At 34.8% G+C, this 15,865-nt stretch overlaps 2 protein-coding genes across 5 annotated transcripts; both read right to left on the bottom strand.

Annotated features, from left to right (window-relative positions):
* Positions 1-450: 450 nt before the first annotated feature.
* LOC141664194 (putative LRR receptor-like serine/threonine-protein kinase RFK1) lies at positions 451-9,886 on the bottom strand. Of its 4 annotated transcripts, none has more exons than XM_074470090.1 (24): positions 9,613-9,886; positions 8,319-8,493; positions 7,779-7,850; positions 7,628-7,696; positions 7,474-7,545; positions 7,143-7,214; positions 6,954-7,025; positions 6,796-6,867; positions 6,647-6,718; positions 6,468-6,539; positions 6,294-6,365; positions 5,893-5,961; positions 5,564-5,629; positions 5,202-5,264; positions 5,054-5,101; positions 4,872-4,915; positions 3,595-3,980; positions 3,325-3,520; positions 2,622-2,765; positions 2,051-2,169; positions 1,746-1,956; positions 1,384-1,630; positions 1,090-1,240; positions 451-1,010 (listed from the first exon to the last, which is right to left on the bottom strand). In XM_074470090.1, the coding sequence occupies exons 1-24, from the start codon at positions 9,707-9,709 to the stop codon at positions 615-617; spliced, it is 3,057 nt and encodes a 1,018-aa protein (XP_074326191.1). In that variant the 5' UTR covers positions 9,710-9,886; the 3' UTR covers positions 451-614. The 4 variants fall into 4 exon arrangements, with proteins under 4 accessions (XP_074326191.1, XP_074326192.1, XP_074326194.1 ...); XM_074470091.1 differs by having other exon boundaries at positions 1,393-1,630; positions 9,613-9,884; XM_074470093.1 differs by lacking the exons at positions 7,474-7,545; positions 7,628-7,696; positions 7,779-7,850 and having other exon boundaries at positions 9,613-9,885.
* Positions 9,887-10,070: 184 nt separating this feature from the next.
* Positions 10,071-15,145, bottom strand: LOC141664195 (aquaporin NIP1-1-like). The gene is made up of 6 exons (XM_074470095.1): positions 14,980-15,145; positions 14,435-14,659; positions 12,540-12,737; positions 12,202-12,263; positions 12,005-12,110; positions 10,071-11,006 (listed from the first exon to the last, which is right to left on the bottom strand). The coding sequence occupies exons 1-6, from the start codon at positions 15,097-15,099 to the stop codon at positions 10,902-10,904; spliced, it is 816 nt and encodes a 271-aa protein (XP_074326196.1). The 5' UTR covers positions 15,100-15,145; the 3' UTR covers positions 10,071-10,901.
* Positions 15,146-15,865: the final 720 nt, after the last annotated feature.

Raw genomic sequence — 15,865 nt, 5'->3', positions numbered from 1 at the left:
GTAAGGATCTAATAAAATCAGAACATTATATGAATTGCTTGAAATTGTGTATTAAAAATATTATATGGTAAAATTTAACTAGTACTCCTTCGGTCCCCTGTTAATATATGCAGGAGGTGTAGCACGTAGGTTAACAAAAATGGTAATTTAGTAGAGAAAAATGAGAAAAGCGGTTAAAGTAATGGAACCCATTAATATTTAATATATAAAATGAGTGTAGTACTCGAAAGTAGTGAAAGTAAATGAGTGTAATTATTTTTTATATTATAAAATTTTACTATATTCGGAACTTATATAATTGAGAGGAACGTCTAAAATGAAACTATATATAATTGAACTTAAGAGAGTGATTATTATATATTATCTTGCATGCCAACTTGACCCGGCTATGTTTAACTTGATCTGTACACATACTAAATTCTGCATTATAGGAGAATCAACATACTAAAGTTCCAATTGGCAAGAACAATAATAAATTGTGAAAGTTCCATAAACTATCTTCAATAACCTTCCATTGAATTCAGTATCTACTTGATCCTTCAACTAAAAATGATAATCCATGGACAAAAATATGGCTAAACTGGCCAAACATGCAAAATGTAGTCCCTACATTACTAGTGAGGTCTTCTGTCCGGCTGGATTTCAAGTGTCTCTTCCAAAGATGTAGAGGATGAACGCTTCACTGATGATTGTGTATGGAGGGGTGTTCGTTTCTCGGTTTGGCTTCTGGTGAAAAAACTCTGAGATTCTGTACCTTGATGAAAGTCCCTTAAGGCTTTAAATCTTAGATCATCGGAATTTGTATTTGTTTCTGGGGTTATGTCTGGAATGGAGAGTTGTCCTTCCAGCATGCTAACTACCTCTGACATGATAGGCCTGATTGATGGCGTTGTATTTGTGCACAGAAGAGCTACTTTCACCATTCTTACTGCTTCTTCATTGTCAACTTTAGATCCTAGGCTTTCATCAACAAGCTCCTCATACTTTTTGCTTTCTTGCAAATGGCAAGCCTACAAAAAACTGAAAATATTAATGCTACTTATTAATGTTGTAGATAGAAATTAGAAGATATAGGATGTCCATGAGTACCCAATCTAAAAGACAAATGTAATATTCACTTGGCATGTAATTGTTGTTGTTCTTTCCGCTGACAATTTCCAGTGCCACTACTCCGAAGCTGTACACATCAGCCTTGTCACTCAAGTATCCCCACAGCGCGTACTCTGGAGCCATGTATCCTCTGTAGCCCAATATTAAGATGTCAGATTTTCAAAATGATATTATTACCTCAGCATAAAAAAGAGGTGCTATAATAGATCTATTATATGTGATGTTAAATACGAAAAGGAATGTGAAGGTACATTATGAACGAGAGAAAGTTACTTTGCATACATTGTTCCAGCAACTCGAGTACTAATGTGGGACTTGTCTTTATCATTAAGTTTAGCCAACCCAAAGTCAGAAATTTTAGGGTTTAGGTCCCTATCAAGAAGCACATTAGTAGCTTTAATGTCTCTGTGCACAATTTTGAGTCTTGATTCTTCATGAAGAAAAGCCAAGCCTCTGGCAATCCCAATACATATCTTGAACCTTGTTGGCCAATCCAGCAGTAACTGGTTATTTTCTGAACCTAAAATTAAAAAAAATGATGCAAAAGTATTTCAAACGCCAAATTCACAGCAAGGTTAAAGCATTAACTAATAATTTACCATAACACGACACAATTTAACTAGAACAGAACTCACTGAATAAAGCATTGGCAAGACTATTATTTTCCATAAACTCATAAACCAGCAATAACTGATCTCCTTCAATACAACATCCATAGAGCTTTACAAGATTTGGGTGTTGTACACAGGAAATCATTGCAACCTCATTCAAGAATTCACGATTCCCCTGCCTTGATTGAGAGGATAATTGCTTTACTGCAATTACTTTACCATCAGATAATGTACCCTGTACAACATATTTAGCTCAGAGTCTATGAAAGCAAAAAATATATAAATTATTATCAGACTGCACTTCTGTTCAAAAGATACGACAAAAGTACCTTATAAACTGAACCAAAACCACCTTCCCCAATCTTATTCATGGCATCAAAGTTATTAGTAGCGGCTTTTATATGCTTCAAGGAAAAACAAACTGTCTGCAACTCTACTGCCTCAAAGTCTGTCCAAGGAAAATACATATCATGATTCCACAATGAATATGTTCTAAAAAGAAAATGCAATACAAATCTTGGCTTAAGACATCCTAATTTCAAATTTTCACAACTGAAGGGTTTACTGTTTTTGTAAAAACATAGGGAAAATATGCCTCTCTTTCTGTTTGGCAAGTGATAGTCTCTTTAGCAACTACTGTGATTTGATCTTAGCAGAAGTCGGCCACAAAATTTGTGAAGTCTCTATATAAGCCAACACGGAATGATAAGTAATAACAATAACAAACATTAAAATTCGACAGTCCGAGTAAATTTTTTATCTGAAAAACAGCATATAACCTTTTCAAAACTAGTCCCTAGCCAATTCATACATGATAAGTTTATTTTTATCATTTAAACTATAACTCATTCCTGGGTTTTTTACAATAAGCTACTTTTCAGTAATTATTATAGTTCTCACCTTTTCCTCGACTCTTTTTGCCTTTGAAACATCCTTTCCACCAAAGGATGGTGATGGCTAAAGCAGTCACGCAGAAGGCTACAACTCCAACTATAAGATAGACATTGCTATTCTTCTTTCCTCCAGTTTTACAAGATTTAAAATCTGTTCAAAATATCAACAGTTAAGTTGCTAGACAACAAGATATTCCAAACAGAAAGGAAACTAGATATAGATTCTTATAATAACGCATCACATATATTAGTCCAGTGCATGCACTATAATTGGAAGTTAAATATATCTAGTTTCACAATTGGAACTACCTTAATACAATGAGGACTCTTAGGATGATAAATTGTAAAATATGAACACGGCTAACCTTGCATATACAATAAAGTACCTTAACTAAGTAGAAATGTGCATCAACATACAAGGGAATATAATTTACTAAGGAGAAGTCCTCAAAAAGTTGTACAAAACAAGAAAGAAGAAAGTGAGAAAAAATATAGTTGCGACGTTAGTTCTCTATTCCAATTTCCTTGATTTAATATTTTTAAACTCAATCTTAGACGTGTATGCACGTCAAGTATAGTAATCAGATTAAATGACCACCTATTTTGTTTTCAATATACATACAGTGGAGACATACTGAACCACTATTCTAGAAGCTGTATCTTAAAATGCAGAGTTTCTGACTTCATAATCTAAGGTGACAAATACTTACTTGGGTTCACTGATATAGCTGAAATTAAGGGACCATACACCCCTCTGCTAGGAATGCGTGTAGTCCCTTTGCCGGCCCAATAAAATCGGATTTCTATGATGTTATTTGACACACTAGCATTATATTGTTTAATCACTGGCCGTTGAGCTCCACCAACCTCATCTTCAATGTTAAAATCCTTTTCGACTAATTCTCCCTGAACCAAAACTGAGTTTAAATCTAAACATATCAAAGATTGACAAATTGACACTTGAAACTTTTAGACTTTACCTGGACATAGATATTAAATTTCCGCTTCCCAAGTTTACTGTAATTATTGCTATTTGTAAATTGTATTTCTGAAAAATGCAGAGACACGGCGTAACTCCCATTTTGCAAGCAATATCGGAAGTAAGTGAGTGAAACGGGTGAAAGGCGTGCAGCATTATACAAGTCAGGAATGTTTGCTGATGGCAACGATTTGATATAACGTGTATTTTGATAATTATTATCATCCATGAAATCTCCAGTACTACTAAATCCCCAGAAATTATTGGATCTATAATATCTTGCTGAACCGCCTTCAGCTTCAGCATCCCCTTCATACAAAACTTTTTTAGAATTTTCTTTTATCTGTAGGTCATTTCCGCCACTATTAACATGCAGAGAACACCCATCTGTCATAGAGAATGCATTAGCATATTAATGAATATGTAAATAGCCTATAAAATTCACACACAATCTCATGATTCAGAGCATCACAAAAGAGGAAAGTTTCCATGGCAAATTTATAAGCTAAAACGATCCTGCAGTTCAGTTTCCAACTAAGGTCCAAACTTATTTTGGTATACTGAATAATTAAAATTGCAAATATTATTTCTAATAGCTGTAGGGAACTTGTTTAAATAAGAGAAATTAAACAAGTTTAATGTTTGGATTCACCAACCTCAGGACAGTTTTGCCTCAAATTGCAAAATTTATACATAATACATACATGTTAGAAACCTGTTAACTTTTAAATGCCTCCCTACTCAAGGATTAGATTTTGAGTTCTTAATTATACTTTGAACTTCTCGACTCTACTAGGTTGAACCAAGCTTTTGTAATGAGCCTTTATAGTACGAGTTTGGTAAGAGCAAAGCCAAATTGTTTCAGAATCTTCATAATATTTAACTATAGACATAATAACACTAACTGCTACTAAGTCAAAAGATACGCACGATATTTAACAAAGCATCAGTTTACATTCTTGTTACAACTTTAGACAATCAATTTTTAATGTAAAGACTGTTCATTAAAATTGTTATTCATTAAAAGAAATTAGTCTTTACATTGTTGATACAACTATCAGTTTACATTGTTGTTACAACTTTAGACCATCAATTCTTTAATAAAGCATCTGTTCATGCATGAATTTGCAAGCTAAGTTGACTGAAGTTGATTGTTATTCATAATGAAAAGCATATATGATCAGATTCATGTGACCTTGTAATAACTAAGAAACAACATCAGGAGTATAAAGGAATTTTTAAACACACACTAAAACAAAATTAAAGAAAAAAACATACATTTAGGACAAGTGAGATCTTCTGTACATGGAAGAATTCCCCTTCTGTAGAAATGTTTGTAGATAGTTAGGATGGAGTCGCGGAATAGAAGAGAGATCTAGGTAAATCCATGTTTCTTCTTCATTTTCCGGGTATAATGGTTAAACTTAATGCTATTAAGGAAGGCTAAACAAGCAACTTACAGGGGATTTCCGGTGGAAGAGCTTTTAAACAAGTTGATGTAGTAATTCCTGATTGGTAAGAAAAATGAAAGAAAATAATAATTTCATGAATTACCAATTAATTTTTTGCATACAAGAACAAACCAAAAATTGCACAAAAGATTCTGACATGTTTGAACGACAAGTGGGTTGTTCCGGGCCCTGCCATGTAAAATTATTGTACGAGAGATCACTGCACACAATCACCAATTTTAGCATCTTGTAAATAGATGTAACGAGTTATAGGCATGTAAATTTTTATCGTTAGACCGATAATACCGTTACTAGGCATGACACATGAAGAGTATGTGTATATGAGTGAGTCAAGCATTCTGTTTCTGTATTATTTAATACTTTCATTATATAAAAATACGGAAACTGAATTGCGAAATCCTGTAAATAGGCTCTTGCATGCATGTCATCTAAATCCACACAGAGGGGGGGGGGGAATGCACAAAAGCTTTATATCAGGCATCTAGAGAAATTACGTACACGCTATAACCATCCTTCAAAATTGATTCTGGAATATTTCCACTTAGCATGTTTCCCGTTAAGAACCTGTTTAGACAGCTGCAGTTAGTATCATATAGAACAAAGAGTAATACCATGCAGTTGTTCCTCAACAGTCAATTAACAGTTAATTCCAAAATGGTTAGGAATAGGCTTTTAATATAAGCTAAATATAAATATGTAAAACTTATTTCAATAATAAAACTGGCTCTGAAATTCCAGCAGTAAGTTCAAAAGGATATATCAGTAGCTTGAACATAAATTATTAAAAATCTTGCTGTGCTAACACTGAAATTTAATATTGTACTTACACCATTCTCAGGCTTTTACCACTGATGTCATCTGGAATTTCCCCCACTAAGCTGTTAAAGCTTGCATCCCTGACCAGATCACAACAGTTAGATACTACCAAAAGATCAAATGCGTGCAGGTTCTAGTAATAGTATTAGTACATATGGAGTGGGTCCTGCAGTGTTTCTTTTTTTAGTAAAAATAATGTGTTTATGCTATTACTATTGGATTATTGCATATGTTTATCTGGTAGGAAATAACTTTGAGGCGCAAGAGAAGTCTTTCTAATTTTGCTTTTGAGTTTATCATTATAGCTCAAGCAGTTAATTGGCATTTAGGTTCTGTGATCAAGTTTTTGGTTCCCGGGATAGTTCATGCTTTTTTTTACAAAAATTAAAGATCTGAAAACAATACCACTTACACCACTTCAACAAGTTGCATTTTCCAAAGATATGCAGGGATTACTCCCGAAATGTTGCAGCTTCTCAGGACCCTGTATCCACCAGGTATATAATGTCAAAAAGAAGAGGATGAATAATCTTTAAACCAATAGATGTACGACAAACTGAAAATTGTATATCTATTTCAAACTTACAATCTTATTATTCCTGTAATTCTACTCAGGTCAGGAAATCGCTGAATTGGGCTTTTAATGTCGGTAATCCTTCTGTAAAATCAGAAGAAAAAATGTACGACATATTATATATATTATAAAGAAATTAGTCATCAGATAAGTAAACCAAAGTCATAAGATGAAAGAGTTTATATACTTACAAGTCAATTAACTTTTCCAGAACAGATATATTTGATGGGATAGGTCCCTCCAGTCCACTTCCACACATTTCTCTTCATTAACACATTAAATTCAGTACTTTGAAAAAGAACAGAAATAAAAAAAGTTACTAAGATGGATACAGTCTTACAGTCTGGTAAGAAGGCTCCAGTTCTGTATAAATTCAGGTATTGGACCACTAAAATTGTTATCATTGATTCTACTGCATGTTGCAAGAGAACAGTAGTTACTTGATCATGATACGAGTAATACAGACAGAAATATGGAATAAACTGCTAAGAGACTTACAAATCAGTAAGATTTTTCAGGCCAGCAAAGGTCGCTGGCAACCTCCCTGTAAATTGATTTGATGACAGCATCCTAGAATTCCAACATTATGCAGCAGATGAACAGGCTATGATACGCATAGATTTGAGTACTTATTTTAGATAAAAAAAAAGTATGATGACTCGGACATGACGAATCTTAGCGTCTTACAGAGTTTCCAAGTTCTGCAAATTCTGAAACTCCACAGGTACATTTCCTGAAAATTCGTTTGCTTCAAGAGTCCTGCCAATATTTTCCATCTAATTATAATTAGCGAAATTGCACCTCCTTTATGTATAGAATGTGTTGGAGTATATACAGTATGTATATATATGAGATTTCAAGTTTTACACAACAATCACAATGTGGACTGGACAAAACATTGGTAGGATTTGTTAGTTCTACTCGATGCATCTATTACAACTTCATAGTTCATATCATGTACTTCTAGTCATGATATTTATTTAGTGGACAATATATATTAATTCTAATGAAGACCTACAGATATTTGAGAGTGGTAATATTTCCCAATTCCTTCGGAATTTCCCCGGACAAACGGTTTACAAGGAGAGAGCTGCAGCAAAACTTCAGTTAAACAATGATTTCCAGCAAGTAATATACTCCAATAACATAAATGGTATATAATTGGTGCGTACATTAAAGTCAACTGTGTCGAACCCCACTCAGGCGGTATAGTACCACTTAGGTAATTGTAAGCAAAATCACTGCAAAATTTGGATTCGGTTAAATTATTATTGATATTTTCTACAGTGTATGCATTATAATGGCATTCGATAAGGATCTTACATTTCACGGAGGTAACGGAGCTTTACTAGTTGAGGGGGAAGAACACCAGGAAGATTATAACGCTTGAGGACACTGCATATAATATTAAATTTGAGCTATAATATCGAAGAGCATTTCGAATAACCATGTCCCATGAGGTAAATTAAGGACATCAAGGTTCTAATTGAAACCAAACTCACTTCATTGTAGAATCTACTAACAAATCTACCAAGTAGCATCTTCATAAGTAACAGATGGTTTAAATTGATAGAGGTTATCTGCATTTGAAGTATTTATGGGTAGGAAACAGCGTCTAATTCCTATGAATGAGGGTAATGTCATGTACATCTCGCCTTTCCCGGACCCTGCTCGGCGAGCAAGATTTACAGGGTACGTGTGGTATGTTTTGAAGCATAAAAATATTTATAGGTTTATATATATGTGTGTGTGTCTGTGTGTGTGCTTCTGTTACTACAATGATGAAGGAATTAACAAAAAGCCAGATGTATATAACTGAAAAATAAAGGTATTGCGTTAACGAGTAGGATAAGAATACTATACATCCTTACGACACGACATGTTGTGCTGTTGTCAAAGGTGCACTCACAATCAACACTACTTTCAGATCCCTCAGGTTTTGTAGGAGTTGTCCCAACTGTTTCAATTTGGCATAAGTCATCATTAAACTTCCAATATGTCGCGCCCATAGTAGAGGTGATTTCTTGAAGAGCATCAACTGTACAACATATAATAATGTTATTAATTGTTACTTTGATAATAAGCATATAACTATAAATTTTATGTAGAGTGATTGATAAGAAAGGTTTGATTCAAGACTCATACCAAAAGTTACAGGAAAAAACAATAGCTTAAGTAAAACCCAAAACTAAAAAAAAAAACCTATCGATCTCCTTCTCCAGCCAGTGGGAAAAAATTTACATTATTGTTATTAGTTATCACTCTCATGCTAAAATAAAATAAAAAATCTGATATACCATCTTTTTTACTTTTAAACTAAATCATTTACCTAGTCCTCATGATCAAACTGGAGGTTCAGGTATGTTAAGTATGCAGTTTACCATGTTAAGTGGCAAGTACTGGTCTGAAATTCATTGCTCAAGATGCTGTGATTGAAACCTAAAAAAGTATGATCATGGAACTCCTATTTCCAATGTTATATGGATGGGTCATTCTTATATAACAAAGGTAACACTCCTACCTGTTTTTACTACATGGTTGCCTTCAGCACTACTAACAAGTTTTCACAAAAGCCTATACTCCCCGTAATCTACCAGCCCTACAATGTTAAATTGAAACATCGTGGTACTAATTTTCGACAGTCACAGCGTCTCTGGATTGTATTACTAGGTCAACGAGTAAATAGTGAACCACTGAGTAACTATTCTTCATCTAGTATGCACTTTTTTTGGTATAGACTAGCAATCCCAATAGCAGTTATTGACAACTCGATCCTTTCCATATCAGTCATAATCTTTTACTTCTATCTTGTTCACTAGGGGAACCTAATCAATTAATCAAATTAATCATAACAATTTAACCCAATTAAGTAAAATCAAGAACTAAAGCTTCAAATTAATCAAACTAACACTCATTTGCAGAATTTGTTAGCATATACACATAACAAAATTCAACAAGTTATCATATACATATATCAGTTATTAATAAAAAAAAATTGACATTCAGAAATATCTCAAATAAGCTATGCTCATAAAATGTTGATAAACATGATATAATTGAGTAACATCAAGAACCAAACATGTATAGAAAACAATTGACACTAATTTTCAAGAAGAAGTTGGCATAGAAACACAGTAATAAAACACCAAGAACTCACTTTCTTGTTGCAGCATCTTGGAGTGTGCAAATCTGAACAAAATGAAACAACTCATCAGTTTAAGAATGATCTGAACAGTTTGGGTCCAACCCATCATTACCAAGTTACTAACGCTGAAAAGTGTGAGTTAAAGTGGGAAGTAGGACGTATGATTTTATTACAAGAAGTACTAGTTATGTTTGGTCTTGTTTGAGTTAGGTAATGATAGGGTGTCTGTAAAATGCGGAGTGTTTGAAAAAAGTGACAAGTTGGGGGGAGAGAGGACAATGAGCCTGGGGAATGCAGGAAGAAGACATATTGATTGATTGATGCAGATAATGTAGTAATATACATAACTGGTTAAATACACGAATACAACAACATCACATACGTCAAAGGTACACCATGTTATTTAATTATTCCTCCGGTTTACCCTTTACATAATTCAGAGGTAGTGAAAAAGAAAAGTAAACGAACGCTTTTTTTAAAGTTTATACAATGTGACACAAACGTCACCCAACCCTTCAAGTGTTAACAGTTGCCCAAAACGATTTTTGCTGGGGTTCATATAACACACTCCTCCTAAGTTATATTTTAAACATCTAGATTACATTCTTTTTCTTCTTTTTTTTGCGGATGAGATCGTTTTTATTTTCGCGCAAGTGTGTAGATAAAGCGTCAGCGCCCTTTTTTCTCATTGTGTTTGTCCATTTTTTTCTCATGTTATTAATGGACAAAACGCCATTAGATAAGTTGTAATTTATTAATTTGAACTACAACTTTTTTAAATCTGAGCTAAATTAAGTACGTAATATTGACCGTGAATGATTAGATCCTGTTCTCGATTCTCCAACACCGATAATAATTAACAACTACTACAAAAAAAAACTCAATTACAATATTATAAAATTTAATCTTCGAATGATAAAGTTAATGAAAACTGTGAATGATTTGTCAAACTAATGGGCTAGTCAAGCAAAACAATACTTATCTCTTATCTTGTACTACTTGTCTTCAGAGAAGAAAAAGGAGGAGGAATGTAGCTAAATGTCAACTGCAACTCTTGTATGACAGCAGAACAAGCCTGTTAACTGACATTGATGTTGGATTATCAATTACCCGTAAGAATGAGCTAAATCTGTAGTATCCTAATTAATAAATATAGAAGAAATTATGATCCTACTAGTTAAACATTTATTATTTTATTAATCAGCAAAAAAACAAATTATTTCCCCAGGATGACTTTCACTTCCATCTAAAATTTTGATTACAAAGCTAGATGATATTTCTATATATAAGGTAGCAGCAGATTAATTGCGGGCTGCGGATCTTAGGAAAGAGGCACTCTTGGTGATCTCGCGCAGGGGCTTGTTTGTAAATCTTATAATGTTGTAGACCCATGCACCTGCTATGGCTAGAGGTGGCCACTCGTGCGGGTCGTGCGGTCCGGGCCGGGTTTGTAGCGGGTTGGGACCGGAAAAACTGAACACTGAACCGGCACTTGAAGCGAGCGAATCGGGCCGGGCTGTGCTTGAACTTGCAGAAGGTAACTCGGATTCGGCACTGAACTCGTGTGCGTGCCAGGCGGTTCACGGGTTCGCGGGTTGCAGGCACACGGGCTCGCGGGTTGGCGGGTTGGCACGGTAAGTTTTTGGTTAAAAAGAGTACGGTAATCAAAATATACAATTAGACTAAGCTCTGAACCACCAAGAGAGCATTTGGGTTGAACTCAACAACAGGATTCTCAGGGACTGGTAAAGAGGGGATAGGAATATATTAGTCCAAGAGTTTGCAAAACTTGACATAAATGTTGTACTTTGCTTTTTCCTATATAGATACTGGTTAATGGTTTACCCTTTTAGGCAATCATGTTGATGACTTGGGTTGGGCGGGAGAGTTTCTTCCTAATATCCTGCTTGCTTGTAGTTACAGAGCCTTTTGAGCTCTCTTCCTCCTTTCACTTTTTCGTCATATATGGGTTATATGTTTAGTCAGGGAGTTTAAAACGGGCCTCTATGATCCGGTTCTTGTGTAGTTTAGCCAGTACATAAAAGATTTTGATTGAAATGGGTAAACTGGGTATAGTTGGTTGCTTCTTTTCCTCCCCTCTTATGTGGCACCTGGAAGCCTCATTGAGATGAGTTTTCGATTATGGTTGGCTGAAGTGTAGATGCCGTGCGGGCTGTGCGGGTTGCACAGTTTGTGCGGCTCACGCGGGCTTCGCCTGTGCGGGTCGTGCGGGTTAGTGCCGGTTCCGGTTTTTTAAAATTAAATTCGTATTCGGTTCGATTCTTTCGGCGGGTTGTGCGGGTTTGAACCGGCCCGAATCGGGCCGAATATTTTACGGTTTCTGTACGAGCCGGTCCCGAATGTGCGGTTCGAACCCGCACGTTTGGCCACCTCTAGCTATGGCCCCTGCTATAGGAGCAACCATGTAGATCCATATTCCTCTGTATATGCTTGATACTATTGCTGGACCCAGACTCCTTGCCGGATTCATTGAAGCTCCTGATATTGGCCTATTAAACAGCCCTTTAAATTTTCTATAGGAGTCGTGTTTCACGGGAAAGAAGTATTAAAGAAGTGAGAATTGTGGTTATAGACTGATACCCTGCTATCATGACATTAACCACAATAGTAGCCCCGACAGCAAGCCCAGCTAGTTCACCAATCTGCATTTGCAATTGAAACACCAGGGTCACTAACCTTAAAGTGGGATATATTAGTGTTCAATTCATTCTCTTTTTCCATGTTTTACTTTTCAATGCACAAATTTTTGTAACATACGGGGATGGGAGTGCGATATTGTACCTATTACCTTTGGCCATGAGGGGAAGGGGTGGGAGAAGGAGCATCGCCACTAGGCTAGCGATGTTTACTCTAGTTTTCATTATATTAAAATTAGTATGAAGATTAAATTTAGGATGAGTTGAGAAAAATGGACTAACAGCTCGATTATCAGTGGCAACACCGGATATGACAAACATTAGGTAGAAGGTAATCACAAACTCTAAGACAAAGGACTGGAGTTCTGATCCTGATGGGAGGGTGCCTGAAAACTCATCTTGCTTCCCGTTGAATATAAGCCGGAGAGTTCCGCTGGCTAGGGTTGATCCACTTACTTGAGCAAAGATGTAAGGCGTTACCTGAGTTGAAAAATTATGTTAAAACTAAGTAATTGTTGAGAATAATTCAAAATTATTTGAATTGTTTTCTTGAAATTTTGTTGATTAGTTTGTTAGGTGTTTTTCAAATAATTAGTAGATAAGATAAGTTCTATTTTTTAGGAGTTTTAGTATTTTCTACTATATAAAACCACACGTTGGTTATCAGAAATAAAATAGAAGTATGTATCTCATTTTATTCACTACTTTTCTATATTTTCTCTCTTTCTTTTATTAGTTCAAACACCAACAGTGGTATCATGAGCCTTATTGATCTTAAGGGTCTGTGATATAACATAGCCATGTCTTCAAATCAAACACCAAATCTTTCTCCTCCATTTTTTAATGGTGAAAATTATCAAGTATGGGCTGTTAAGATGAAAACTCATTTAAAAGGTTTGGGTTTATGGACATGGGTGGAAAGTGGGAGGGAGATACAACCTCTTACCGACAATCCTACTCTAAATCAAATCAAGTTTCACGAAAATGAGTCAAGTAAGGGTCCAAGAGCTTTATCAATTATTCATACGGCCGTGTCAGAATCGATTTTCACAAGAATTATGACTTGTGAAACAGGAAAAGAGGCTTGGAATAAACTAAAAGAATTGTATGAAGGCAACGCAAGAATAAACAGGATGCAAGTTTTAAATCTCAAAAGGGATTTTGAGACTTTAGCCATGAAAGAAAAAGACACTATACAAGATTATTATGATAATTTGATGGGTGTTATTAACAAAATGCGGCTGATGGGAGAAGATGTACCTGATAGCAAAATTGTAGAGAAGCTGTTTGTGAGTTTGCCCGAAAGGTTTGAGTCAAAACTTTCATCTCTTGAAGATTCAAAAGATATAAGTGAACTATCTTTATCCGAACTAATTAATTCTCTGCAAGCTCAAGAACAAAGAAGAGCGATGAGAAACAAAGAAACTGAAAATGCGGTTGAAGGAGCTTTTTTGACAAAAACTCAAAAGCAAAAAATAAAATTTACTCAATGTGGTCATTATAAGAAGAATGGGCATGAAGAAAAAGATTGTTGGAACAAGGAAAGGCCTAAATGTTTTAAATGCAAGAGGTTTGGACATGTGCAAAAGTATTGTAGAGTCAAGACGGAAGAAAGTGTCAATAAGACACAAGTATTTGATGAAGAACTATTTTGATATTGGAGAGAAGTGCTCCAATGTGTACATTGGTGAGAAGTGCATCAACATGAAACTGTGGAGAGAAGGGCTCCCAAATGAAACTGTGGAGAGAAGGGCTCCAACAACAATGATGATGGTGGGAAGTACAACATCATCGAATTAATTTTAGAATTTTGAATTTTGAATTATGAGGGAGTGTTGAGAATAATTCAAAATTATTTGAATTGTTTTCTTGAAATTTTGTTGATTAGTTTGTTAGGTATTTTTCAAATAATTAGTAGATAAGATAAGTTCTATTTTTTAGGAGTTTTAGTATTTTCTAGTATATAAAACTACACGTTGGTTATCAGAAATAAAATAGAAGTATGTATCTCATTTTATTCACTACTTCTCTATATTTTCTCTCTTTCTTTTATTAGTTCAAACACCAACAGTAATTAGGTTACCAAACCTGAGAAGAACTCAACCAAGATTGTAACTTGAAATAAAATACCAACAAATCATGCATTATGTAGTAAACAATAACAACATATATATAACCTCTTTCCATGGAAATCTTTTGCAAGTTGCGAAAGCAATGGTCACAGCAGGGTTAAAATGGGCTCCGGAGATATGGCCAACTGAGTAAACCATAACCATAACTGCCAGTCCCCAAACTATTGAAATTCCGGGGAGAGTCACAACATTGCTCTTTGCAAGATTAACTGTTACAGCAGCCTCCCCTGCAAAAATTACGAAATAGGTTCCTAACATCTCTGCAATCACCTGTACATAGACAACACTAGTAATTTGGAACTGTATATTATGTAATACTTATACATTTATACAATGCAATCTTTAACTTAATGCTGTAGTCGTGGTATTGGTATATATGTCCGAGGTTTACAGTTCTTTTGAACTTTTAGCATAAATTATCGAATGAAGCAGTGAGCCAAGATTGTCATAGAAAATCTAATACTGCAATAACACAATAATTGGTATAATATTGGTTTAAACTGGCTGGCCTCTACACTTATATATAAACGGAGTGCAAAGAAAAAGGTAGAGAAGCAGTAAAGAAATGCAAGTGAAGTAAAAAAGCAGACCTTCTGCATAAAGGCAAGTGTTAAAATGGAGGCTGAAGATTCATTGTGGAGGTTATTCATATTACCATCTTTTACACTCACAGCCAGTCCCTCATGGTCTCCATTGCTTCCTTCTTCCATCTTCCTCTTTCCCCTTTTTGTAGTTGTGAAGTTATATGCGTGATTGTATTTGTATATTTTCTAGAGATATATAGATCACAAGTCACCACAATGACATTATGACAACAAGGGTAAGCAAATATGTCTAAAGTAGGAAGAGTGTTTTATGTGTACATGTGAAAAAAGCCAAAAATGAGGTGTTGTTTGAGATTGTTTTGACTTTTGGCCTAAACATACATGTCATCCTTTTACTTCCATCCCTGTTACACATATTTTCATCATCCTCCCTTGCTTTTTCATAATGTTCTGAAAGTTAGTAATTCGTCTGATTTGAGTATTTGTTTTTAACCCCTTATTCAATTCGAGTATGAAATATTCGGATTTAGTATATATAGACTAAAATTTGAAGGAGGATTAAAATTTAAATATGATGAATTCACATGCAAGCAAGATTTAAAAAAAAATAATAATAATATCTCACTACTCATTTCCAATACTCATTTTTCGAAACAAAATCGAGTCGAATCAAGTTACATTTTCATCTAAAGATGACGGGGTCGCCGGTTTCCCGTCCATAACCCACTGGGATTACAATACATACACATATACTGAACTACTAATAATCTGGGAATGGGACAGATATCCTCAATTTCGCCTACATATCTGTGAACACTGAACACGCGATCTTATAACTTATTCTATATTACATTTAATGGATGATATTAGACTGTATCTGAATTTATAGTATAAATTGGATTGAAAATATGTCAGGAATCTACTGATTTTT

This window comes from Apium graveolens, chromosome 6 (genome assembly GCF_009905375.1).
Source record: "Apium graveolens cultivar Ventura chromosome 6, ASM990537v1, whole genome shotgun sequence".
NCBI lineage: Eukaryota > Viridiplantae > Streptophyta > Magnoliopsida > Apiales > Apiaceae > Apium > Apium graveolens.
This window is presented reverse-complemented; position numbering and strand designations above follow the sequence as displayed.